The 27,131-nt window shown below is 41.0% G+C and overlaps 1 protein-coding gene across 3 annotated transcripts in view; it reads left to right on the forward strand.

Moving 5' to 3' along the window:
* cyfip1 (cytoplasmic FMR1 interacting protein 1) overlaps positions 1-27,131 on the forward strand; it is a 229,254-nt gene that overhangs the window by 81,481 nt on the left and 120,642 nt on the right. For 2 of the 3 annotated variants that reach the window (XM_041198917.1, XM_041198915.1), the window contains exons 12-21: positions 1,356-1,478; positions 2,564-2,689; positions 8,054-8,220; positions 10,054-10,201; positions 12,142-12,295; positions 14,461-14,617; positions 20,179-20,275; positions 20,438-20,514; positions 20,612-20,720; positions 22,461-22,580. In XM_041198917.1, the coding sequence (XP_041054851.1) occupies positions 1,356-1,478; positions 2,564-2,689; positions 8,054-8,220; positions 10,054-10,201; positions 12,142-12,295; positions 14,461-14,617; positions 20,179-20,275; positions 20,438-20,514; positions 20,612-20,720; positions 22,461-22,580 (1,278 nt within the window). Of the gene's footprint in view, positions 1-1,355; positions 1,479-2,563; positions 2,690-8,053; positions 8,221-10,053; positions 10,202-11,613; positions 11,762-12,141; positions 12,296-14,460; positions 14,618-20,178; positions 20,276-20,437; positions 20,515-20,611; positions 20,721-22,460; positions 22,581-27,131 lie in introns of all 3 variants that reach the window. The other variant, XM_041198916.1, reaches the window with a different exon arrangement.

Raw genomic sequence — 27,131 nt, forward strand, 5'->3', positions numbered from 1 at the left:
TCCTCGTGTCCTTAGCCAAATACATATCCGTTACATTGGATCTTTTCTTTCTCGAGCCTTTAGTTATCTAGAACCTCCATAAGTAGAAGAAAATTGAGGCAGCTTCTTTATTGTAGGGCAGCTTCTTTATTGTAGCTATAAATCATTTAGCTAGCGATATAATTACATTTTCCACAAATTGAAGTTCACTGCTTAATATGCAAAGGGCAAGTTGACACCGCAAATATTATTGTATTGCATGTTGGATATAAATTGTGGAAATAATACCAGCACAATGCCCATCAATACTGAAGAAGGCAGCTTTGGGGGAGGAGGAGAAGTAAACCTTGTTTAGTAATGCTACATTATGACATAATTCAGAATGTGAAAAAACATTGAGAGATGCAACTTAATAACATTATCTTTGTTATTGGGCAGAATTTAATGTTTGCGCTGGGGGAATCTCACGCACTGGCTCGAGAACCAATGGAAGGGAGCCCTTATCTCACCCCTGTTGGGGAAAGCATACCGAATTCAGGCACTTAAGTGACCAGTGTTGGGCCTTGCAGGGGATTAAAGACTGTGGAGTTGGAAATCCTGACCCCTCGAGAGCTGCCAGCTAATCAGAGGCTAGCAGCTCTCCATTGCTTAGCCCCATTGGGTGGTAGCTGCCAGTAATGCACTCACCAGAGGCCTGGGATCAACGAGAGACCCCAGACCATGAGTGAGGGTGGAGTGGGGGGTGGCGGGAAGGTGGGTGTTGGGTGCAAGGACAGGTGTGACTGTGTTTATTCCCCTCCCCACCCTGGCCATCCTCCCAGATGCTAGGTCCCTTGATCAGACCTCCCTGGTGCCTGCACAGGCTTTTTGCATGGTTACTTTCCTGCCTGCCACTGTTTGATTACTAGCAGTGGCGGGATGAAGCTATTAAGTGGGTATTAATTTCCTGTTTTAGGGCCTCAATTGGCATCTGGGCAGGAAGGCTGTCCATGAGTCTTCCTGACCCAGGTTTAATCAGGCGAAGGCAGCAAGACAGTGGGGTCCCAGCACGGCAACCAAATATCTACCAGCCTTCTAATTCGCTTCTGGGAGGCTGGACATTAAATTCCACCCATTATGTCTATTACACAAAAAGGCTTTAGCAAAAACAAACAAGAAGCCCCCCTATTGGAAAACCTTAAGGATTTCATTTTGAAAATATTTTTGATAACTAATTGCATTTCATAAGAGAATGATTGTTCAGTTGAATTGGGAATATGTCTGAATGCAATGCTGCATTTGATCTTAAGCACCGTTCAATGCTTTATGCTGTTAGGTTGGGAGTTCAGTTCTCTCTCAAATATTCCTCTTTCTTTCTTTTAATTTAACTGTTGCAGGTAGTAACAGGTTCAGGCCGACAAGAAGCTCAAAAAACTGATGCTGAATACCAGAAGCTGTCGGAACTGGCTTTACAGGGAATGCAGCTGCTGTCCCAGTGGAGTGCCCATGTTATGGAAGTGGTAAGAGACCTAAGTGAGAGGAAATTACTTCTTAAAGTGGAACTGCAATCTTTTTTTAATAAGAACACTGTTGCTTTATAGTTTGTGCTAATTTATCCTTCCAACTCACCTCGGTTAGCTTGACCCTGATCTTTCTAAAATCTGCTCTATCCATACTGTGTTCAAGTTTTGTCCAGTTTGATCTTAAACATTATTAGGTTGTGGTTCTTGTTCCCAAAGTACCCAATCACAATCATGGGGACAGTAATTCCCTAGTGCATTCTTCATGGCAACGCTGTGACCAATCAGAGCTGACTTGTCAACCAAGCAGTACACTTTTCTCATGCAGTATAAATAGATGCTCCCTTTGAAATTTGGCATTCTTGTGTCTATTAAAGGCAAAAAGCTTCAACAGCATGTCTTTTTTTCAACAATGCTCAATTTCTGTACCACCAAATGACCATTTGTTAAATAAATTCCTTCACACTTTGATTCTTTGGATATTAGCAAGTTCCAAAAAAGTAAAGAAATAAAAGAAAGTGAATTAGTCTTTGTTGGAACATTTTCTCACTTTCCCTCTTTACATATTGCATGTAGACAGCTGGGCTGTGTGAGGGTAAACTTTACAATGCGTCCAAGAGTCCTTCCTATTTGCTACCAGAAATCTTCTCATGAAATTGTTTTTGATCAGTGGTTTGCATCAGATTGCAACTTTGCATTCGACAAATTCTGCTATTGTCACCTATGACATCGAAATGACTCTGTCAAGACTGATAAGTTAAAGACCTGAAATTGTATGGTCTTTTTCAGCCAAGAGCATGAAAATAACACATAATAGATCACTTCTTACCATTCCCATGGTAAAAAACTGGCCAAAAGCAATGGCAAGGAGATCCTTTGGCATTATTTCAAAAAAGAAAAATCATTGACTTGAAACATTAACTCTGTTACTCTTTCCACAGATGCTGCCTGACCTGCTGAGTATTTTCACCACTTTCTGTTTTCATTTCAGATTTACAGCAACAACAGTATTTTACTTTTGCCTAAAGTTAAATAATTAACTTTCAGTCCATTCTTTCTCTCATCTTTGTTTCATAATTTTACAGTACTCTTGGAAACTTGTACATCCCACTGATAAGTACTCCAATAAAGACTGTCCAGATAATGCAGAGGAGTATGAGAGAGCAACAAGATACAATTACACAAGTGAAGAGAAGTTTGCACTTGTTGAGGTAGGGCAAATAAGTCACATTTTTAACCTGTTTTGATAATTTTCTTCCAGTAATGAAGTCCAGGATTTCAGACGTAACGAGGTTAGTGCCAGTACACTTAGACAATGCAAAATTAGGTTTCCTTGTGTTAGAATTGTTTCACAATTGTGAAGGACTTCTGCTTGTCTCTTGTCTCAGTTGGCACTTTTTTCTTCTTCCCAGACTAAAAGAGAAAAAAAACATAGCTGTCAGCAGAGGTCAGTTGTTTTTTCTAAGGGCTCTTTGAGATTTTCTTGACAGCCACTTTTTGATTATCGGGGCGAGTTTTTGGTTTTCCCGGGCTCTTTGAAGGTAAAGCTGATCTAAAAATTTAAGTTAGAAGTCAAACTGTTCTTGAAGCGGGAACTTGCAAACCCTCTCTCTGCCTTCATTAAAGGATATGAAAGAAACGAGAGACTTGGTGCTGGCCAGGCTGCCAGAATCCAAAAAAATTGAACAGTTTTCCTGAATCCCACTCTTGCCCCCACCACTTGCCCTGTCATTGTCCTCCAATAGCTGATATTAAAGCAAATTCAGGGCCTGGAAGGTCAGGATCTTCTGGCTGAAATGGATTCTCAACTTGTTCTACCCATCAAAACTTCTTTTTGAAACTGTATTTTTTTCTTCCTCGACACCAGATCCACCAGAAGTGTGAAAGTGAGCAATGTTACTTTCTGCATGACACACTCTCTTGCCCTGAGAGGCCTCATCCCCTGAAACCCTGTTTCCTTCCTCTGTGTCTCTTCTGCCCTTGCGTGCACACTCACTCTCGCGTGTTCTCTCGTGCTTGCTTATGCGCCTCCGGCCCCCCTCGCCTGCCCCCAGCCCTCTCATGCTCCCTCTATTTAAATAAGCTTGCTGTAACTGGGAGAGTTGGGAGGGTTGGGGAGGGAACTGTTTACTTACGAGTATTTAATAAAGACCCACCTCCATCCCCCCTTCCCTCCTCAACAGATACAACGCACACAACTCAAAGAATTTTTAAAAATTAGCAATTCCAAAAGAAGGGAAAAGTGTGTCAACTATTTAGAGAGACAGAATCTGAGATTAGAAGAACAGCTCCTCTCAGATTCTGCTTCCCCATTCATAGAGTCATAGAGGTCTACAGCACAGAAAAAGGCCTTTCAGCCCATCGAATCTGCACCCGTCAAACAAGGACCTAACTATTTTAATCACATTTTCCAGCACTAGGCCCAAAGCCTTGTATGCCATGGCGTCGCAAGTGCACATCCAAATACTACTAAAATGTATTGAGGTTTCTGCCTCTACCACCCTTTCAGGCAGTGAGTCCCAGATTCCCATCACCCTCTGGGTGAAAAAATTCTTCCTTACATCCCCTCTAAACCACCTGCTCCTTTCCTTAAATCTATGCCCCCTGGTTATTGATCCCTCCACCAAGAGGAAAAGTTCCTTCCTGTCTACCCTATCTATGCCCCTCATAATTTTATACACTTCAATCATGTTCGCCCTCAATCTCCTCTGCTCTATGGAAAATAACCCCAGTCTATCCAATCTCTCCTCATAACTAAAACTCTCCAGCCCGGGCAACATCATGGTAAATCTCCTCTGCACTCTCTCTAGTGCAGTCACATCCTTCCTATAATGTGGATTCCTGAACTGCATTCAATACTCTAGCTGTGGCCTAACCAGCATTTTATACAGTTCCAGCATAACCTCCCTGCTCTTATAATCTGTGCCTTGGCTAATAAAGACAAGTATCCCATATGCCTTCTTAACCACCTTATGTACCTTAAGGGACCGGTGGACACGCACACCAAGGTTCCACTGATCCTCGTTACTTCCCAGGGTTCTACCATTCATTGTTGATTCCCATGCCTTGTTTGTCCTGCCCCAGTGCATCACCTCACACTTATTCAGATTAAATTCCATTTGCCACTGATCGGCCCATTTGACCAGCCCGTTTATATCCTCCTGTAATCTAAGGCTATCCTCCTGACTATTTACCAGCCCATCAATTTTCATGTCATCCACGAACTTACTGATCAACTCTCCTACATTCAAGTCTAAATCATTTATATATACCACATACAGCAAGGGACTCAACACCGATCCCTGTGGAACCCCACTGGACACAGGCATCCAGTCACAAAAGCACCACTCGACCATCACTTGTATAATGCGAATGCTACTGATCAGCCTAAACCTGAATGCTGTCCAGGTGTAGCTGGATGCAGGCATGGGCTGCTTCAGTATCTGAGCAATTGCAAATGGTACTGAACTCTCTGCAATCATCCGCAAACTTCCGCAGTGATGAAGCAACTAAAGATGGTTCGGCCTAGGACACTATCCCGAGGGCTGAAATGACTGGTCTCCAACAACCACAACTCTTCCTTTGTGATAGGTTTACTCCAACCGGTGAAGAATTTGCTCCCGATTCCCATGAACTTCAATTTTGTTAAACCTTCTTGATGCCACACACAGCCAAATGCTTTATTGATATCAAGGGCAGCCACTCTCAACTCACATGTCAAAGGTTGATGGAAGGCAAGCAGGAAGATGAGGGATAATTCATCATGGTCATGGTCCTGCCACTCAGCCAATTCAGGACCCAATTTGCCAAATTGCCTTGGATCCCATGGGCTCTTACCTTTGTTATCAGTCTCCCATGCGGGACCTTATCAAAAGCCTTGCTGAAGTCCAAGTAGACTATGTCAAATGCATTGCCCTCATCTACACACCTGGTCACCTCTTCGAAAAATTCAATCAAATTGGTCAGACATGACCTCCCCTTAACAAAACCATGCTGACTGTCCTTGATTAATCCCTGCGCCTCCAACTGTAGATTAATTCTGTCCCTCAGAATTGCTTCCAGTAGTTTCCACACCACTGAGGTTAGACTGACTGGCCTGTAGTTCTCTGGTTTATCTTTTCCTTCCTTCTTGAATAACAATATCACATTGGCTGTCCTCCAGTCCTCTGGCACCTCTTCTGTGGCCAGAGAGTTATTGAAAATTATTACCAGCGCCCCTGTTATCTCCTCCCTTGTCTCATTCAACAGCCTGGGATACATTTCATCCGGGCCTGGAGACTTATCTACTTTTAAGCCTACCAGACCACTTAGAACCTCCTCCCTTTCTATGCTAATTTCTTTAATTATATCACAGTCCTTCTGCCTGATTTCCATACCCACATTGTCCTCCTCACTAGTGAACACTGACACAAAGCATTCATTTAGAACCCTACCCACGCCTCCCGGCTCCACACAAGTTACCACTGTGGTCCTTAATGGGCCCTACTCTTTCCCTAGTTACCCTCTTACTCTTAATGTACTTGTAAAATAACTTTGGATTTTCCTTTATTTTACCTGCCAATGTTTTTTCTTGCCCCCTTTTTGCTCTCCTAATCTCCTTTTTAAATTTCCCCCCTACACATCCTATACTCCTCTAGGGCTTCCGCTAGTTTGCACTCTCAGTATTTGCCATAAGCCTCCCTTTTTCTCGTTATCCAATCCTGTATATCCCTCGATATCCAGGGTTTCCTGGATTTGTTGGTCCCACCTTCATCTTTACTGGAATATATTGGCCCTGTACTCTCCCTATTTCCTCCTTGAATGAGTCTCATTGATTTAACTAAAAGTAGCTGCTCCCAGTCCACTCAGGCCAAATCATATCTGATCTTATTAAAATCGGCCTTCGAACTCTGCATTATTTTTCCACTCAGCAAGATGCTTGCTCCTGCAATTGTTCAGCCCTGTTTGGACTACAGAGGAGCCATAATGTAAGGCAACGTACTGGGGCAACCTTTTTTGAATTTTTTGCAGGCAAATACGCCTGCCACCCCAGTGTATTTTGAACACTGCATGTCAGTCTCCAAATTTTAAACCAAATGCATGTTCATTGTTCCTGCAACTCCATGTTTGAATCTCTCCAAATTACATCTTCTGTGACCATGACCACGGTGAATTATCTCTCATCTTCCTGCTTGCCTTCCATCAACCTTTGACATGTGAGTTGAGAGTGGCTGCCCTTGATATCAATAAAGCATTTGGCTGTGTGTGGCATCAAGAAGGTTTAACAAAATTGAAGTTCATGGGAATCGGGAGCAAATTCTTCACCGGTTGGAGTAAACCTATCACAAAGGAAGAGTTGTGGTTGTTGGAGACCAGTCATTTCAGCCCTCGGGATAGTGTCCTAGGCCGAACCATCTTTAGTTGCTTCATCACTGTGGAAGTTTGCGGATGATTGCGGAGAGTTCAGAACCATTTGCAATTGCTCAGATACTGAAGCAGCCCATGCCTGCATCCAGCTACACCTGGACAGCATTCAGGTTTAGGCTGATCAGTAGCATTCGCATTACACAAGTGCCAAGCAATGATAATCTCCAACAAGAAGAAATCTAACCATCATCTCTTGACATTCAACAACATTCCTTTGCTGAATGCCCCACCATCAACATCATGGGGGTTTCCGTTGACCAGAAATACTGTGGCTACAAGAGTAGTTCAGAGGCTGTGAATTCTGTAGCAAGCAACTCACCTCCCGACTTGCCAAAGCCTGTCCGTCACCTGTAAGGCACAGGTCAGAAGTTAATTCCAACTGAAAACAAGAGTTAAAAGTGATTTCTAGGCACATAAACAGTAGGATATATCGTCTCCATGGAATTTAGTTTCTCTTTTGCCAAAATTTCCACTTCTTGAAATATGCATGGAACATTTCCAAAGGTTTTGCAAAACCATCTTCATTAATGTAAAGTGCACTTTTGCTTGTATTGAAGGTGGAATTAAATGCTTTCCTTTGGAATTAAATACTTTCCTTTGCTGCACATACCAAGTTAAAAGGTGATGATGTTGCACTTCCAGTACAGCAGTCTGAATGCAATTTAAAGAATATTACATGGCTGGCTTTACAGAGCTGACAGTAGCAGCTGAAATTGCAGCTTAATTAATGGAAGAAAAATACCCACTTGGGAAAAGGCTGCATTACCTTAGAAAAACTGGTATCATGGATTGTTGATGGACAGGCTTTTAATAACCCAAAGACTCTTGAATGATGTTAGCAATGAGCGAACTGAGTTTGGTTTGGAAAAATGTCTAGTCTTGATCAGGAAAATAGCAGTTTTGTCATGGTGAAATCAATGGGTGAAAAAATAAACTGTTAAATTTGACTCTGACTAATTAAACTGCTCGTTTAAAATTGGATCATGTTCTGTGATGGCTGTGAGTGATTAAAGAGCATTCCTGAGATAAAAATGCCAAGCTTAGAATGACAGTTTTAGCTTCTTCCAATATTTAACTGCTTCCACACAATTAAAAATAGCATTCTAATTTTTGTATACAAGAAGTCGGTTCAACAAAATTAAACTTGGCCTATCTCTTTTGTGCTGTAGGTTATTGCAATGATTAAAGGACTGCAAGTGCTGATGGGTAGAATGGAGAGTGTGTTCAATCATGCGATTCGACATACCATTTACGCTGCGCTCCAAAACTTTGCTCAGAAAACACTTCGTGAGCCTTTGCGTCAGGCCATCAAAAAGAAGAAAAATGTGATTCAGAGGTTTGTCTAAATTGTGCATTAAATGTGGTGATGCTCCTTTTCATCATTTTCCACTTTTCTGGAGAGGAAAAGATGTCACTTTATGTTGATGTCAATCTAAATATGCATCTGTAATGATTGCCATAGTTTTCTTGTAGAACGAAATTAGCACTCAGGGATAGTTTGGAAAATAGGAGTGGACAGTAGGATTGGAAATGAGACTGCATTAATGCATTGGAACGTTAGTTTTCAAATTGGAGCCTGAGAGTCTTAGTGGGTAGCAACGGGATCTTGAAAGGTTGTGAGGTCATTAGATTTTGTATTTGAGCGCTTGCTATGTTACTTTTCCTGCATTTGATTTAAAAACATTTTCTGGAATGCTATGCTGTTTTCATAAATACATGTAAGGTTTTCTCTGCGCCCCTTTAAGGCAGGAACAGACTTGGCAGGGAAGCTTTGTTGTGTGTGGCAGTTGCAACCTTGTGCTTGGTCAATTAATTCACTAAAGATTGAAATGTAATTGATTTACTTTTTCAAATACTGAACGTGCTTCTGTTCTATTTGTCAATTTTAAACTGTTCATTATAAATAGGGGAGATGGTGGTAATGTCACTGGACTAGCAATCCAGAGGCCCAGGCTAATATTGTGTAGACCTGGGTTCAGATCCCATCATGGCAGCTGGTGGAATTTAAATTCGATTCAAGCTAGTCTCAGTAATAGTGCCTGTGTAATCTACCTGGTTTCACTAATGAACCCATATGGAAAGAAATCTGTCCTTACCCGGCCTGGTCCACATGTGACTCTAGATCCGCAGCAGAGTGGTTGATTCTTAACTGCCCTTTGAATTGGCACACCAGTCAGTTCAAGGGCAGTTGAGGATGGGCAATAAGAAATTTTTGACTGCTGCCTTCACACATTTAATGATCAATTTCAATTCACAATATTAAGGCATGCATTTATGAAAAACACATTCTTGGTCATCTCTAAATACTGCAGATTTTATTATTGCAGAAATAAAAACAGAGTGCTGGAAAAACTCTGGCCCGGCAGCATCTGTGGAGAAAGAAGCAGAGTCCAATATGACTCTTCGGAACCCTTTCTACTGAGGAATCATATCCAAAACATATTTGCCCACGTACCATAAAAGAATAAAGAAAAACTATTTCAATGCATTTCCTGTTAATTAAAGTTCAGTTGGCTGCTTTAATTTTGCTTATAACCCCTATAAAGTCAATGGTTGTAGCAATTATTTAAAGAAATTATCAAATGTATTAATAATTAAGCAGCCTTCGCAGTTTGAGTGCCTGGTTTGCCATGAGCAAAGCAGGCTGTAGTACTCCGCATGGGATTTGAGTATGTGTAGAGTGTAACAAGAAGGAAAGCTCTTTATGCTAAATGTAATACATTTTATAAATTAGTATTTAAACAATAATTAGTACTTAAACAATATATCAGAGATAAAGGTTGAAGCTTGGTTTACTCTGCACTACATAATGATACCTGTACTAAGCTTGGAAGAACACCTCCCAAGGTACCAGTGCAATTATTTGTTTGGCCCACATCCATCACTAGCTAATCTGCATGCTGTAGTAATGCTGTGGAACACAGTATTACTAACATATTAGCCAAAGACTCTTCTCTTTGAATTTGCCTCAAATTGTGTAACTTGGGCAGAAATATATGGAAAATTACCATCTAGGACAATTGTCGACCATTGTCTATGATTTGATGGTGTCATTCTTTACTGTAACTTTTCATAATTTCCTGCTCTCCATTGTGCAGTTACACAGAGCTACCAGACAAAAATGTATTATTGGAACTGATGCTGATACATTTATCCTATGTTTGTCTAGCGTTCTTCAAGCTATTAGGAAGACCATTTGTGATTGGGAAGTTGGGCAAGAGCCAATAAATGACCCTGCACTTCGAGGAGAGAAAGATCCAAGAGGCGGCTTTGACATCAAGGTTTCGCCCCGGGCAGTTGGGCCATCCAGTACCCAGGTGTTTTTTCAATGCAGATTTCTTGTTATTAATCTCAGTTTCAAATAAATTAATTTGAAGTATAAGCCATAAATGGAAATTGAGTTCTGAATTGAAAATGAGATTGCCCAGGCAGGCAGTGGCAGAGGATGATGACACTAAATTGATGAAGAAGTTGGAGAGCCATTTGGCAGAGAGAAGGATTGAGGATTTTGAAACATGGAGTATTGTGTAGTATATTTTAAACTTTGGAACTGGGTTGACCTTATACTGGATCTCTTCAAGTCCGGTAAATTCCTATGTTCCTATTTGTTTTAAAATCAAAGCTGTCTTTTAATCAACTTCCGAGGTAAATTTGAGTTATTGCTTTGTTGGCAGTTTGTAAGCATTTAATCTGTAGGTTTAGGCACATGTCAGACTGCTCAATGAGAACCAAGATTAAAATGATGTGTGCTGAACAATTGTGATTCCTTCAATTTACTCATGATTATGTGAGGAAGGATAGCTAGAACTTAAGATTTTGCTGCTTTTGTTTCTCTTGAATATTCCTCACTCATACTTGATTTATAACTTCTTAATGTGGCTTTTTACTAATTGGCTTTAAAGTTGAAATTATGAAAAGCTAAGCATCATTGTTTGTGCTTTATGGATATAAATTTGTATCCAATTAATGCTTTGTTTTGCTTGAGCTGTAACCGAATGGTTATTAACATTGAAATGCTTAACTGTTACTAACACCAAAATGCTTAACCCAGGCAATGTCATTTTGGCAGGATAGGAGCAATCAGTTAAATTTTAGTTCTAAGGGACTTGATTTACAATATTTTTTAAAACACTCACTATGTAGCCAGTATAATTTGAATAGTTACTACCCCGCCTCCCCCAGATATTACTCTAGTTTTTTGGTTTCGTAGCTGTACAATTACGGAATATCGTGAAATGCATCATGCTTTATGCATTTTTTTCATCTACCTTGTACATGGCACATTTTGATAAAGGTGTACAGTTGACAATCTAGAGAATCGAATCAACTCTCACCTGTATATCCTATGAATTTTAAAGGAAATTTGCTTACTTCTGCAGCAAGCATCTTAAAAGTGTGAAGATGGTCTTTATCCGTTCTTTCCTTTTATCATGCTTTTATAATAATTTTAACAGCTCTTAGCCAATTTCTGTCTCTTGGTGAGAAAAATGCCTAATAGACCAATCGCCATTAGTACAGTTTAATTAATTATCCTATTCAGACCATAACAGTGCTATATTTTGAGGGACTGTCCTTTAAGTGTAACTTATATTGCATGCTGCAGTAACACTGGTGGAACACAGTATTCCTAACATATTAGCCAAATTCTTTTCTGTTGCTACTTAACCAAGCTCTCACTCTCTGCTTTTCTTCCTAACTCTTAATGTCCGCTCTTGCCAACTGGTCTTAGTTGTACATGGTGCGTACCATGGCAGAGTCATTGCTATCTGGAGAACTAGTGAAGCAGCTAAAATCTCTGGGACTGGACAAAACACTCATTGCGATGAACACTTTTCTGAGGCGGTCCTACATCTATCCAACCATTTTAAACTTTGGTGGTAAGAAGAAAGCCTATTTTATTTTGTTACTGAAAGAAAGTCAGATTGTTCCATCATCTAAAGATTCAGTAGTAGAAAAATACAAAATTGAATTGAATTTGAAGTGGGCTGTTCCAACCTAGCTACTATCCCTGTTTTAAATAGTAAACTTCTGTCCTGTAGATGCACTGTGGAAACATGATACTTTATTAATTTAAAACATCAATTTGGTTCAATTCTGGTTCTAACTGAAAATTTCTTGCTATGGCAAAAATAAACCTGATTCAGCAGGAAGTGTTCCCCAGTGGTGGAACAGTTTGGCTTTCTCCCTTAAATGTATAATGACTAATGTGCCCTTTACTTTTTCTTTGTTTTTTGTTTTACGTTTTCTGTTGATGTAGCTCTACATGGTTAGAACTATGCTAGAGTCCCTCATTGCTGACAAAAGTGGCGCAAAGAAAACCTTGAGAAGTAGTCTTGAGGGCCCCACCATTTTGGCGATAGAAGAATTTCACCGGCATTCATTCTTCTACACTCACTTGCTCAATTTCAGTGGTAAGATATCGCTTCCACAGGAGACAGTGGGGTGGGGCAGACTTGTGTTTTGACCTTATGCCATTAGAGATGTTTTTATTTATTTTCAAACCTGTTAATGGGGAATGTGAAGGAATGCATAGAAGGTGAAGCAGATATTTTATTTACAGGATCACTAAATGAATATTCGGTTCTGTTGCTTATTTTCAATGAATAAAGTTCCATTTTAGACACTCAGTATGCCCGCATAAGAAACATAAGAAAAAAGAGCTGGAATAGGCTTTACGGCTCTTCGAGACACTTCTACCATTCAGTTGGGCCATGACTGATCTTCAGCCTCAATTCCTCTACCTGCCTGATTTCCCCAGATCCCTTAATCCCCTTGGAGCATGTGGATTTTAATCAGCTTAAGATCTGAAACCCTTGACAAAGCTGAATTTTGAAGTCTCTGTTGCAATATCCAACAACACTGAAATACTTCAGTTATTTTGGTAAAATATGGGAGCCATTAGTGCTTGTTGTTTAATGCAGTGACTGTATCCAGAAATTCATACTTTGCTTGTTTTTGTCAGAGATGCTACTGCATTGAAACCAAATTATTAATTTGAAGAAAGACAAGGAAAGTGTAATGGTGGATCCAATTGATAGGTCAATTGACTGTGATATTTACCCAACAGCAGCCTTGACTAAAGAACACAACTTATGATGCTCCTCATCTGGATAAATGTAATTCCTTGTTCCTAAACACTTATTTAGTTCAGAAGAAATTAATCATTTTAGAAATATTAAATTATTACAACTAAGGAAGCTGTACAATGAGTTAAGACAATGGTATTTAATAAATTCAAAAGGCAGGATGCATTTTCCAAGTAGGAAGTGAATTAGTTTTCTGGCTATCAAAACTGTGAATGTGAGGACTGTTCTACTTATTTTAGTCTTTAGTTCATTGGTAACAAAGAACACATTTATTCTGTGGTGCACGGTTGATGGAAGCATGGAACTTGTAAACAATGAATAATCCTCTGAAGAGAAATTGTATCTGTAAACTTATATCTCACTAGTTGAATATTACTGCCTGTGATGTAAACTACTTCACTTATGCTTAAATTACATCTTGTACTATTATGAATTTTATAAATTCATAGCAGGGGCCATCTCAATATTTTTTGTTATGGCAAATACATGGTAAAAGGAATTCCATCAATATATTAAACGCAAACTTTGATGGCTGGATAAACACAAGGTGTGATATATTCTTATCTTGCATCAGCTTCCTGCATTTTTGCATCCCTTCCCCTCATTTCAAGTAAAACTCAGATGATTGATAAATGGGATATGTAAACTTTTGTTTTTCTAGTTGACATACATTCTCCTTTTATGAGCTCTTTTACACAAGGTGGAGTGGCCAGGGAAGCTGCAGTTGAGTTGCAATCTTGATCATTACTTGTGTCTGGTTTGTCTCGGGTGAAAAGATGCTGCTCTTGATCAGACCGTTGTGTACAGCATCCAGTGCAGGTGTTAGTCCAGTTAGGAAAAGTGTTGTTGCGTTTCCTTTGACTTGCATTTTGGTTTAAATTAACGATAGCACGAAGTAACAGCCATAGAAAATTGAGTGTGTCTGCAATCGCCTTTCCGTCACCATGCCCAGGCTTCAGAAAGCTACAAATATAATACTGAGAAATGTAAATAGATGTTTGTTCTCATGCATACTTATTCTGGAATTGGACATATGTTGTGCTCCATCATAGATATGAGCATAGTTTACAAGAGGCATTCAGTGAAAAATATTTTGCATGTAATAACATGAAGCTTAGGAAAAACTTGTGATAAATTTTGTGAAACTTGCCTTTTTATCAGAAGTTATATAATTTGTACAATGCTTCACTTAGTAGGATTATAGCACATAGCATATAACTTACAAAATACACTTTATATGAAATAAAATTCTTAGTTTGGTGCATCCTGTTAAAAAAAAATTAAAACCAACAACACTAGCTTATTTTCTTTTGATGTTAAAATCGTTTTATTCACCAGATGTCAGTATCTTGCAGACATCTTTTTTGAAAATAGCTTTAAAGAGCACACAAGTATGTTATGACTATTTCTATTCGCTATAAATGTATAATATATATTTGCACAAGTTTACCTCTATTTGGTGATTTGTTGTCTTTGAACCTTTTCTCAAGAAACCCTTCAGCATTGCTGTGACCTGTCTCAGCTTTGGTTCAGAGAATTCTTCCTTGAATTGACAATGGGAAGGAGAATTCAGTTTCCTATCGAGATGTCTATGCCCTGGATTTTGACTGACCATATTTTGGAGACCAAAGAAGCCTCCATGATGGAGTAAGACTTCAATTAATTTCATTGTCACTGTATTGCATGATGAAATGATTTTGTTCCAGTAAAATTGAGTAGATAAATGTGATTAATATTTTATACTTGCTCCACCACTGCCACCGAACAGTATTAGAGATGCACTTCAGCCTTCAATGTTATTCTAAGCTTAACTTTTTTGGGGGTCCCAAGAGTTGAACCAGCGCTCGATTTCCAGGATTTTCTGTTTATATTGCTATATTGCGGTGTCACATCAGACTTTGGCTGAATTTTCAACCATCTTGCCAAGGGAGGTGAGAGGCTTCGAACTGGATAAAGTGCTCTAAGGAGGAGAAGTTGCCATATGAGTAAGAGGAATGACCAAGGTGTGACTTGGTGACAATTGAGAAATATTGAAATGTCTTCATACGGTGAATTCAGTATTGTTTTATGCTCCCAGATCTGTGCCCATCTTTCCCAGAACTCCTTGTTTGAATCTGTCCAATAAGGTTTCCCCTCCATCATAATACTGAACCAGCTCTTATCAAAGTCACAAATGACATCCTATGTGTCAAAGAACTTTCCCTCCTCGTCCTCCTTTTACCTGTCTGCAGCCTTTAATGTGGTTGACCACATGATCCTCCTCCAATGCTTCCTCTACCGTTGCCCAACTGAATGGAACTGCTTTCACCTCTTACTATTCTTATCTATTTAATCCTAGCCCGAGTAACACGTGCAATGGCTTCTCCTCCTGCTCTTGTACAATTACTTCTGGTGCTCCCAAGGACCTATCCTTGGCTCCCTCCTATTTCTTATCTACCTCCCTTGGTGACATTATCCAGAAGCACAGCACCGGTTTTCATATGAACACTGATGACACCCAGGTCTACCTCACCATCACCTCTTTGGACTCCTGCACCATTGCTAAAGTATCATACTGCTTATCTGACATCCAGCACTGGATGAGCTGAAATTTTCTCCAATTCAATATTGAGAAAACTGATGCCATGGTTTTTAGTCCCTGTTCCAAACTCCAATCCTTAACAATCGACTCCATCCCTCTCTTTGGCAACAGCCTGAGATGAAACCAGTCTGTTTGCAATCTTGGCGTCATATTTGATCCTGACATGAGCTTCTGACCTCATTCATGCCGTACTAAGACCACTAAACTCCATCTCCCTAACATTGGCCTACTTCGCCCCGTCTCATCTCATCTGCTGAAACTTTCATTCATGCCTTTGTTATTTCTAGATTTGACTATTTCAATGCCCTGTTGACTGATCTCCCAAGCTTTACCCTCCGTAAGCATAAGGTCATCCAAAGCTCTGCTACCCATGACTTGACTTGCACCAAATCCCTTTCACTTATCACCCATGTGCTCACTGACCTACATTGGCTTCCATTTAAGCAATTGATTTTAAAATTCTCATCTTTGTTTTCAAATTCCTCATGGCCTTGCTTCTCTTGATCTCTGTAACCTCTGCCAACTCACAATCTTCCGAGATACCTGTACTCGTCTAATTCTGGCCTCTTGACACCCCTGATTTTGATCTCTCCATTGTTGGTGGCTGCACCTTCAGTTGCCTTGGCCATAAGCTCTGGATTACATTCCCAGCACCCCTCCACCTCTCAGCCTCACTTTCCTCCTTTAAGGCACTCGTTAAAACCTAACACTTTGACCAAGCTTTTGCTCATTTCAATGAATATCTCCTAATGTGGCTTGGTGTCATATTTTGTTTTATAATGCTCCTGTAAGTTGCCTTGCAATATTTTATTACTTTTATGCAACACCTTTTGATGTAAGCTGCTGCTGTTTGAGTAATTTTGGACAAAATAAAACCTTGTTCAAGAATTTTCTTCGGACCATATGGTTTGTGTTATCGAACTCGTTCAGAAATTGAAGGTGACCCCTGTCCAGATTGATTTTTGAACAGTTCAGCGTCAGAAATGCAGGTTATAATTTCTTGAGAAACAGCATTCATCTTCTGATCATTCACAGTTATGCAGATCCAATTTATTGACTAAGTACACTGAAGTATCAGATTCTTTTTAATTATTTTGGTTGATTTAAAATGCATTAGCAACAACAACTTGCTTTTATGTAGTGCCTTAAATGTAGTATAACATCCCTAGGCATTTTACAGGAGCATTATCAAACAAAATTTGACACCATGCCATGTAAGGGGATATTTAGAAAATGCGGTAGGTTTTAAGAATTGTCACAAAGGTGGTAGAGATTTGTGAAGGGAATTCCAGAGCTCTGGGCCTCAGCATCTGATGACACAGCTGCCAAAGTGAAACAGTGGAAACTAGGGATGTACAAGAATCCAGAATTGGAGGAATGCCCATACCTCTGGGGATTGTAGGGCTGTAGGAGGGCTACAGACAGGAAGAGGTGATGCCATGGAACAGTCTCAAACAAAGGAATAAAGAAATAGACAAGTTGCAAAAAAATGTTTTGGATTGGAGAAGAGTGGATTTTAGTAAAATAAGGCAGGATCAGACCAAGGTAGACTCGGAACAGCTACTTGTGGAGAAATCTACAGAGGAGCAGTTGGGGGTGTTCAATAAGGAAATGGGCAGGGTACAGGTTGAACATGTTCCCTCTAGGGTGATAGGGGATATGAGAGAGCTCTGGCTGGTAAAAATAGAGAAAATCCCAAGGTATTCTATAAGTATATCAATGGGAAGAGGAAAACCAAGGAAAGAGTAGGGCCCATGAGGGACCAAGGGGGCATTGGGTGGAGCCAGAGGACATCGGCAGAGTGTTGAATGAATACTTCACATCTGTCTTCACCAAGAGAATGAGGATGAAGGTATGGAACTCGGGGAGAGAGACTGCGAGGTTCTTGAGCAAATTGATATAGGGAATGACAAGGTATTGGAGGTGTTGGCAGGCTTAAAAGTGGACAAATCTCCAGGTCCAGATGATTTGTGTCCCAGACTGCTGAGAGAGGCAAGGGAGGAGATCGCAGGGGCTCTGACCCAAATCTTTAATTCCACTCTGGCCACGGGGGAGGTACCAGAGGACTGGAGAACAGCTAATGTGGTTGTGCTATTTGAGAAGGGTGGTGGTGATAAGCCAGGGAACTACAGACCAGTGAGTCTCACGTCAGTGGTAGGGAAACTATTGGAAAAAATTCTGAAGGAGAGAATCTATCTCCACTTGGAGAGGCAAGCTTTGCTCAAGGATAGTCAGCATCGCTTTGTTAGAGGGAGGTCATGCCTAACAAATTTGATTGAATCTTTTGAGGAGGTGACCAGGTGTGTAGATGAGGGTAGTGCAGTTGATGTAGTTTATATGGATTTCAGCAAAGCCTTTGACAAGGTCCCACATGGGAGACTTATAAAGAAGGCAAATGCACATGGGATACAGGGTAATTTGATAAGGTGGATTCAAAATTGGCTTAGTTGTAGGAGACAGAGGGCGATGACAGAAGGATGCTTTAGTGACTGGAAGCCAGTGTACAGTGGTGTACCACAGGGATCTGTGCTATGTCCCCTATTATTCATCATTTATATAAAGACATAGATGACTATGTTGGGGGGTAGGATTAGTAAGTTTGCGGATGACACAAAGATTGGCCGGGTGGTTAACAGTGAGGTTGAGTGTCTTGGGCTACAGGAAGATATAGACGGGATGGTCAAATGGGCAGGTAAGTGGCAGATGGAACTTAACCGTGAAAAGTGAGGTGATACACTTTGGAAGGAGTAATATGAAAAGGAAGTATTCAATGAATGGAATGACATTAGGAAGTTCTGAGGAACAAAGGGACCTTGGCGTGTGTATCCATAGATCTCTGAAGGCTGAGGGGCATGTTAGTGGGGTGGTGAAAAAAGCATATGGGACACTTGCCTTTATCAATCGAGGCATAGATTACAAAAGTAGGGAGATCATGTTGGAGTTGTATAGAATCTGAGTGAGGCCACAGCTGGAGTACTGTGTGCAGTTCTGGTCACCACATTATAGGAAGGATTGCACTGGATGGGAGATTCACCAGGATGTTGCCTGGGATGAAACATTTAAGTTATGAAGAGAGGTTGGATAGACTTGGGTTGTTTTTGTTGGAGCAGAGAAGACTGAAGGACAGCCTGATCGAGATGTACAAGATTGAGGGGCATGAACAGGGTGGATAGGGAGCAACTTTTCCCCTTAGTTGAAGGGTCAGTCACAAGGGGATACAAGTTCAAGGTGAGGGGCAGGAGGTTGAGGGGGGATGTGAGGAAAACTTTTTTACCCAGAGGGTGGTGACGGTCTGGAATGCGCTGCCTGGGAGGGTGGTGGAGGCGGGTTTCCTCACATCCTTTAAAAAGTACTTGGATGAACACTTGGCACGTCATAACATTCAAGGCTATGGGCCAAGTGCTGGTAAATGGGATTAGGTAGGTGTTTCTCATGTGTCAGTGCAGACTCGATGGGCCGAAGGGCCTCTTCTGCACTCTGTGATTCTGTGAAAGGTGAACCAGGAGCCAATGTAGGTCAGCAAGCCCTGAGGTAATGGGTGAATGGTATCTGTCATGAGTTAGGATAAGGGCAGCAGCGTTTTGGATGGGCTTAAGTTTTTGGAGGATAGCTGTAAGTCAACATGCACATTGACACTAAAAGTTAAAGTTTCTTTTTCGCAATAAATGGGAAAGGGGTATAAGTGTTTAAGTTCATTTTCTCAGTGCAACATATTCCATTTCTTTTCTCATGCACATTTTTGCTCTATGTTTCACACTTTCTCTCATACCTACCTATTGATAGATATACATTTGAGCTCAGAAGACTGCCAGTTACAGTACCATCTTTGATATTAAAATACTAGGATGCTAGGTACATTCCAACAAGGGTGAAAGGTAAGGGAGCCTAAAACAGGGATCCTTCGATGACAGTGAGTTGGAGATTATGATGAAATTAAAAAGGAGGGTATATGATGCATGTTCGGTGAGTTCTTCAGAAAACTACCTCAAATATAATAGGTTGAGGAGAAAGGTGAAGAGGAAGATAAGACTGGTAGAGAGAGAGAGCATGGGAATAGCATGGCAGTCAACATAAAGGCTACCCAAAAATGATCTACCAGCATGTAAATAGTAACCGGGTAGTTTTAACAGTGAGAGATTGTGCGAGGAGGGGCCATTAGCTGAGAGGATGAGCTGCAGCGGGGCCATGAGCCACAGAGGGAGCAGCAGTAGGGCCAGAAGTTGGGGCAGCGGTGGGGCTGTGAGCCACAGAGGGAGCACCAGGAGTCAGGGCAGCAGTGGGGCCACAAGCTGCAGAAGGAGAAAGATTTTGACAAGATATCCCCAAGTAACTTGTATTTTGTTACTCTTTACCTGGGCTTTATAGGGGATCCTGGAATTTCAATTTGTGCTTCACTCCAGCCCACCAGCCCGTTATACTGAAGCTACCCAATGACATGGGTAAAAATATCAATGGAGATTTGTGAAATGAGAGATTTTAATTATATCTGTAAACACATTACAGAAATATAACAAACAAAAAAAATTTACCCTTTAAAAATATTTTGATCAGCCAGACCTCTAATATATTAGAGAGAAATAGGTATCGAGCAGTCCTCTTTTTAACCATCATAATTTCTTTTTTGTAGATATGTATTATATTCCTTGGACCTTTACAATGACAGTGCGCATTATGCTCTTACTAAATTCAAGAAACAGTTCCTTTATGATGAGATTGAAGCAGAGGTAATTATTGATGAATTTAGTCCTTTAAAAGTGTTGTGTTTTATTTTGCAGTTTTCGAGTCATCTAATTCAGCTTTCATGTTAAGGTTTTGTATATTCATGTTGAATTTCAATGGCCAAATTTCATGGCAGATGGTAATTGTGGAACATGTATTTTTTTTAGGTAAACCTCTGTTTTGACCAATTTGTATATAAGTTGGCTGACCAAATATTTGCTTACTACAAGATTTTGGCAGGAAGGTATTGTTGAAGACCATTATTCAAATATTTTGAAACATCCAATAAAGGTTACTGCATTGAATATATTTTGAAATATCACTTGTACAATTTTTTATAGCCTCCTTCTAGACAAGCGGCTACGAGCAGAGTGCAAGAACCAAGGAGCTAATATACCAACACCTCCATCGAATAGATATGAGACTTTATTGAAACAAAGACATGTACAGGTGAGAATTCCTTTATTTTCATTATTGAGACACCAGTTTGAAAGCCCAAGCCCCAGACTGCATACAACGTTAAAGTTAAAAAGTGAATGATGGGCATGATTAAGCTGCGGCTCCTCCAAAGGTAGTATGCTAAGCAAAAGCTTGTCAGTCTGATTAGACAATGCAGACTGCATGAGCTGGTGTAATATCTAAAATGTTGCAGTAAACAAGATTAATAGTGCTTCAGTAATTCAAAATAAAAAATACCTAGTTTGGAAAGCTGTATTTGTTGATTGCTAAAATGACTATCGAGTTCATTTTATATCACTTTATAATGTAAATTTTGTTATGTTTGGAGACACTGTTACGCTGTTGTAACAGGCAAAATACTGGACCCTGGAAATTGTATTTATAGCAAAGGCAGAATGTATCAAAAATAAAAACAAATGCTGGAAATACTCGGGCCAGGCAGCATCTGTGGAGGGCGATTTCGAGTTGAGGATTTTTCATCAGAACTGGGATAAGTTAGAGATGTAATAGGTTTTGAGCATGTGTACGTAAGACAAGGGCAAAAGGAAGGCATGTGATGGGGTGGGAAACAGAAGAGATTGACAGGAGAGGTAGCTTACAGGGCCAAAGGGAATGGTGATGTGGCAAGAAAAGAAACAAAAGATATGTCTAGAGCAGGTGTGCTGCTGTCTGAAAATTAGCACAGAAAAGAGAAAAACCAAAATCTGCAAAGAAAGGAAACAAAATGGAAAGTATCAAACTGATTAAATTATCCTTCTCACTTCACTTGAGTTACAAAATTTACATTTCTGGACTGTTTTAGAAAGTTGTTTTAATCATGCCAATACCAAATAGTGGGGGAATAGTCAATAATGAGGAGGACTGCAAAATAATTACAGGAGTAAATTAATAAACTTGTAGAATATGCTAATTGTTGACATACGAAGTTCAGCATAGATAAATGTGAAGTAATACATATTGGTAAAGAATAGGAAGGTCACATTACTTGGAAGGTGCAAATCTAGATGGGGATATACAAACATAGGGATTGCAGAGTACTAATGCACCAATCAGTAAAAATTGTGCCATAGGTTAGCAAGGTCATTAAAAAAGCAAACCAAGGGCTAGGCTTTATTTCTAGGGGAATAGAAATGAAAAGCAAGGAAGTTATGCTAAATCTATATTGTGCCTTGGTTAGACCACACAGAGTACTCTATGGTTGCCATATTATAAAAAGGATATAGAGGCACCGGGGAAGGTGCAGAGAAAATTTACAAGGCTGATTCCAGAAATCTGTGGATTTGCATATCAAGAAAGGATTTGATGGGCTTGGTCTCTTTCCTGTTGAAAAAAGGCAGGAAGGGTGATTTAACATAGGCCTTAAAAATTATGAAAGGTCACAACCGAGTGAATGTTTCTTCTTGCGGGGGGAAAAGGCATAACCAGAGGTCATAGGTATAAGATAGTCACCAAGAAATTCAATAGGGAATTCAGAAGAAATCTCTTCACCCAAAGAATGGTAAGAATGTGGAATTCACTGCCACAGGGAATGGTTGAAGCAAATAGTACAGATGTATTTAAGGGGAAACTAGACAAGCAGTGGAAGAAGAGAATAGAGGGTTATAATGGTAGATTAGATGAGAAAAAATAGGAGGCTCCAGTGAAACATAAACACTATTATTGACTGGTTGAGTTGAATGGCCTGTTTGTGCAATTTATTCAATGTAATGTTTTTAATTTCTTGTATTCCAGCTTCTTGGTAGGTCAATAGACCTGAATCGGCTGATCACTCAAAGAATTTCAGCAGCAATGTACAAATCGTTAGAGTTGGCAATTACACGATTTGAGAGTGAAGACCTCACCTCCATTGTGGTATGCGTACTGTATTTTAATGAATTGGAACTCTGTTTAAGTGTTGAGACATTTTGTCTTGGTACATTTATTGCCAATTTTATTTTTGTAGCCTTTTTTGTTTCTGTTGCCTCATGTATATATTCAGTAGCTTCCCTGATAATTTCATGCTATTTAGGAGTAACTTTTATATCTCATATTATATGCAACTTATGTTGACCAGTGTGAACTTCTGCAAATAGCAACTAGTAAAATTATTGGTCAGTTATTGCGCAAAGGATAGTAAAAATTAAAATCTTACAATAGGATTAAAGCCATCACCTTGTGCTTTGAGAAATTGTTTTAACACTAAATTACATTCCAAAGATTTTAGTAAGAAGAGCTAGGTTTTAGAGCACCATAGTATCCGATATTACAATGTCAACGTGGTACAATTGAATCGTTGGATGCGTGTTCGTACCCATTCCCTACTACCCTCGCATAACCTTCCTCATAAATAGTTACATTATCTTGTTCCTGCTCCCCTGGGATTGGGGGAGATGGGTTGGTCAACCCTGAATGGACACCAGGAACTTTACTGTTGGGATAGAAACTTCCAAAAATTCTGCTCCAAGCCGTGGTTGCATTTTTCCCAGGAATTCATTTCAGAATAACATTTAGGTATCCCTGGCAAAGCTCACAGGCTGGAACTTTCCTCCCCCATTGGCGTTGGGCATCATGGCAGGTGAGTGGACAATAGGGTGAGAAGGCTAAAAGTCAGTTTTATGCCATCGTGAAAGCAGTTTGCTATCGTCCACTCCACGTTTCCTGCTGCTGGATGTTGTTTTAATACATTTACATCTAATTATAAGCCCTGGTAGCCAGAATCATCCCCCTATGCTGGATCACCTGGGCACGTTGGCATGCAATGTTTCACAACTGTACAAAAGCGACATGCATGTGGTGAGCTGCACTTCTCTCAAGACTTTAAGGTTTGTTTGCCTACCTTGCTTTGGCTTGCAATCATTAGTACCAGGCTTTGTGGACAGCCCCACGTCACTTTTTTAGGGGAGGCTAATGGGTAAGTCTCTCCTACCAGATCAGCCATAAGGCAGGGATGGCTTTCAACTGCTGAAGGGCTGGGGCTTGCTTGGAGAAGGGGGAGAAGTGGCCTCAGGTAAGGGAAGATGCTGCATGGCATAGGCTGTACTGGGAAAGGGGAATATCCCAGGGTGTGTGTAGGAGCTCATGTTGACCTGTGCCAGTTGCCTCAAGGTGGTGAGGGCTGAGGAGGCAGTCTCCATAGGAGATGAGGGTTTGTGTGAGAGAGTGAGTGGTGTTGTCCCTTGAGCTGGCAGTGAGTGAGATGCCAGTGAATGTGTTGATGGCCTTGTGAATGCGAGAGTTTAGAGTGATGGATTAGAGGCATGGATGAGATCATTTGTCTGTTGTCTGCACTGGATGAATTACCTCTTGTACGCAGCATCGGCACTGACCACCTCTAACATTGCCTCTCAAGCTGGAGTGGTGAGATTGATGGATCTCCTGCAGCCAGAGCTGGGGAAGAGGACCTTGCAACGGGCCTCCACGGTGTCTGGAAGGCGTCCTAGGGATGCGTCACTGAATCGGAGGGCTGCACTCTTCTTGGCTTTTCACTGGTACCGTACTGGGCAACAAGAGTTGAGAAGTGTGCACGCAGCTGCAGTTTAAATATGGCACCCTGCGTGAGGAAGCGGTGAGGTAATGGCGTGGTGGGCAAATCAGAGGTCGCCCTCTGCAAATTCAAGGTGGCGTTTTTCCTGTAGCTGCAAAATTAATGAGGTGGGAATAGGACGATACAGCGCAAAAAGCTGCCATTGAGGGAAACAGGTAAAATGTCCTTTTTTCCCACCTGCTACTACACTTAGTGCAAACCTGGGATGATTCCGCCCATTGTCACTCTTGGTGTCTAGGCAAGATCAAGATAAAGAAGAGGAAACTTTACTCTTTCTTCAATAAGAAGAGATTTATCTTGAACAGAAAATAGAGCCATTTCAGCAACTGTTGATTTAGGAAGTTAAAACTACTTTACTAGCTTCATGACTAACTAGGAAAAATAACATTTGTACAAAGAAAGCATCGCAGTGTGTGCAGATTTATGGAAAAATTAAGTAGTGATGTTCATTCTACTTTCATGACCTCTAAAAATATCAATGTTATACTCTGCTTTCATGAAATGTATAGACAGTATTGTTTGCAGTAAGAACATTTTCCCCTGCCTGGTTGTCTTGCAAAACAAAATGTGTTTCCATTATGTAATTGTTTTTCTTTTAACTCTGATTCATTGCTCATCATATTCCTTGTTTACTCCAGAGTTAGGTAGGGAATATTATGTAAACACAAGGGGTGCAGACCTTTCTGCTGGCCATATACTGATAGGGGGTCTCCATCCCTAGCACTGACCAGAAACTTCTCTCACCCTCAGAAGTGCCGGTATGCAACCCAACATTACGAGCATTTGCTGCCAGAGATAAAATGGGGATTCTGGTTAAGGTCTAAAGCTCTGACAGAGTAGAAAGACAAGTTGCTGTTCTTCAAGCTCATGTTGAACTTAATTAGAACAGTGTAGAAGATCAAACTCAGCAATCAGAGTGGGCTAACAAATTGAAGAATAATGGTTCGTTAAATACTTGAGTATTTTCCTGTCAGGTGTCAGGCATTCCCCAATTCCCCTTTTACTTAAATAGCCTCATAAAATTTGGTAATCTCCCAGGTGTTGCTAAAATATGTATTCATAAAGCCCTGAAAATATTATGTGAGCCCTATTTATTTTTTCAACAGTTCTCAGGATAGTATTTAATGGAGGCGATCGGAGTCTCACCCCAGCAGGAGCCCCATGTCACCCCTTTTCGGGAAATGCACAATCAGGCTTTTATCTAGGCAGTGGCGGGCCTTCCCTGGGACCAAGGACTCCTGGGTGGAAGCCCCGCCTGTCTAGAGCTATTTTTATTCTTTCATGGGATGTGGGTGTCACTGGCAAGGCCAGTATTTGTTCTCCATCCCTAATTGCCCTTGAGAAGTGATAGTGAGCTGCCTTCTTGAACCTCTGCAATCCATCTAGTGCAGCCACAATGCTGTTAGGAAGGGAGTTTCAGGATTTTGATGCAGCGACAGTGAAGGAGCAGTGATATAGTTCCAAGTCAGGATGGTGTGTGGCCTAAAAGGAAACTTGCAGGTGGTGGTGTTCCCATGCATCTGCTATCCTTGTCCTTTTAGGTGGTGGAGATCGAAGGATTTGAAGGTTGATGTTGAAGGAGCTTTGGTGAGTTTCTGCAGTGCAACTTATATAAGGTACACATTGCTGCCACAGTGCGCTGCTGATGGAATCTTTTAAGTTGGTGGATGGGATGCTGATCAAGCAGGCTGCTTTATCCTGGCTGGTGTTGAGCTTCTTGTGTTGTTGAAGCTGCACTCATCCAGTGGAGAGTGTTCCGACTTGTGCCTTATAGATGGTGGACAGGATTTGCGGAGTCAGAAGGTTAGTTGCTTGCCACACAATCCCCAGCCTCTGACCTGCTCTGGTAGCCACGGTATTTATGTGGCCTGTCCAGTTCAGTTTCTGGTCACTGGTAACCCCAGGATGCTGATAGTGAGGGATTCAGCGATACTAATGCCATTGAATGTCAAGGAGAGATGGTTAGATTCTATCTGGTTGGAAATGGTCATTGCCTGGCACTTGTGTGGTATGAATGTAACTTGCCACTCATCAGCCCAAGCCTGAATGTTGTCCAGGTCTTTGGGCATGGACATGGATTGCTTTAGTGTCTGAGAAGTCGTGACTGAACATTATGCAATCATCAACGAGCATCCCCACTTCTGACCTTATGATGGAGTGTAGGCCATTGATGAAGTTATTGAAGATGGTTGGGGTTTATGATACTACCCTGAGGAACTCCCACAGTAATGTCCTGGAACCGAGATGATTGACCTGCAACGAACACAACCATCTTCCTTTGTGCTAAGTATGACTCTAACCAATGGAGAATTTTCTTCCTGATTCCCATTGAATCCAGTTTTGCGAGAGCTCCTTGGTGCAGCACTCGGTCGAATGCTGCCTTGGTGTCAAGGGCAGTCACTCACACCTCACCTCGAGTTCAGCTTCTTATCCATGTTTAGACCAAGGCTGTAATGAGGTCAGGAAATGAGTGACCCTGGCAGAACCCAAACTGAACGTCATTGAGCAGGTTATTGCTTTGCACGTGCCCCTTGATAGCACCGTTGACAATACCTTCCACCACTTTGCTGAGAAGGCTGACGGGGTCATAATTGGCCGGATTAAATTTGTCCTTTTTGTGGACTTTACATACTTGAGCAATTTTCCACATTGCCAGGTAGATACCAGTGTTGTAACTGCACTGGAACAGCTTAGCTAGGGGCGCAGCTAGTTTTGGAGCACAAGCCTTCAGCACTATTTCTTGGTTGATGTCAGGCCCATAGCCTTTTCAATATCCAGTGCCTTCAGCTTGCTTCTTGATATCACATGGGGTGTACGCACTGGTTGAAGATGCGCATCTGTGATGCTGGGGACCTCAGGATGGGTGAGATTGATCACCC

The sequence above is a fragment of the Carcharodon carcharias genome, chromosome 11 (assembly GCF_017639515.1).
Source record: "Carcharodon carcharias isolate sCarCar2 chromosome 11, sCarCar2.pri, whole genome shotgun sequence".
NCBI lineage: Eukaryota > Metazoa > Chordata > Chondrichthyes > Lamniformes > Lamnidae > Carcharodon > Carcharodon carcharias.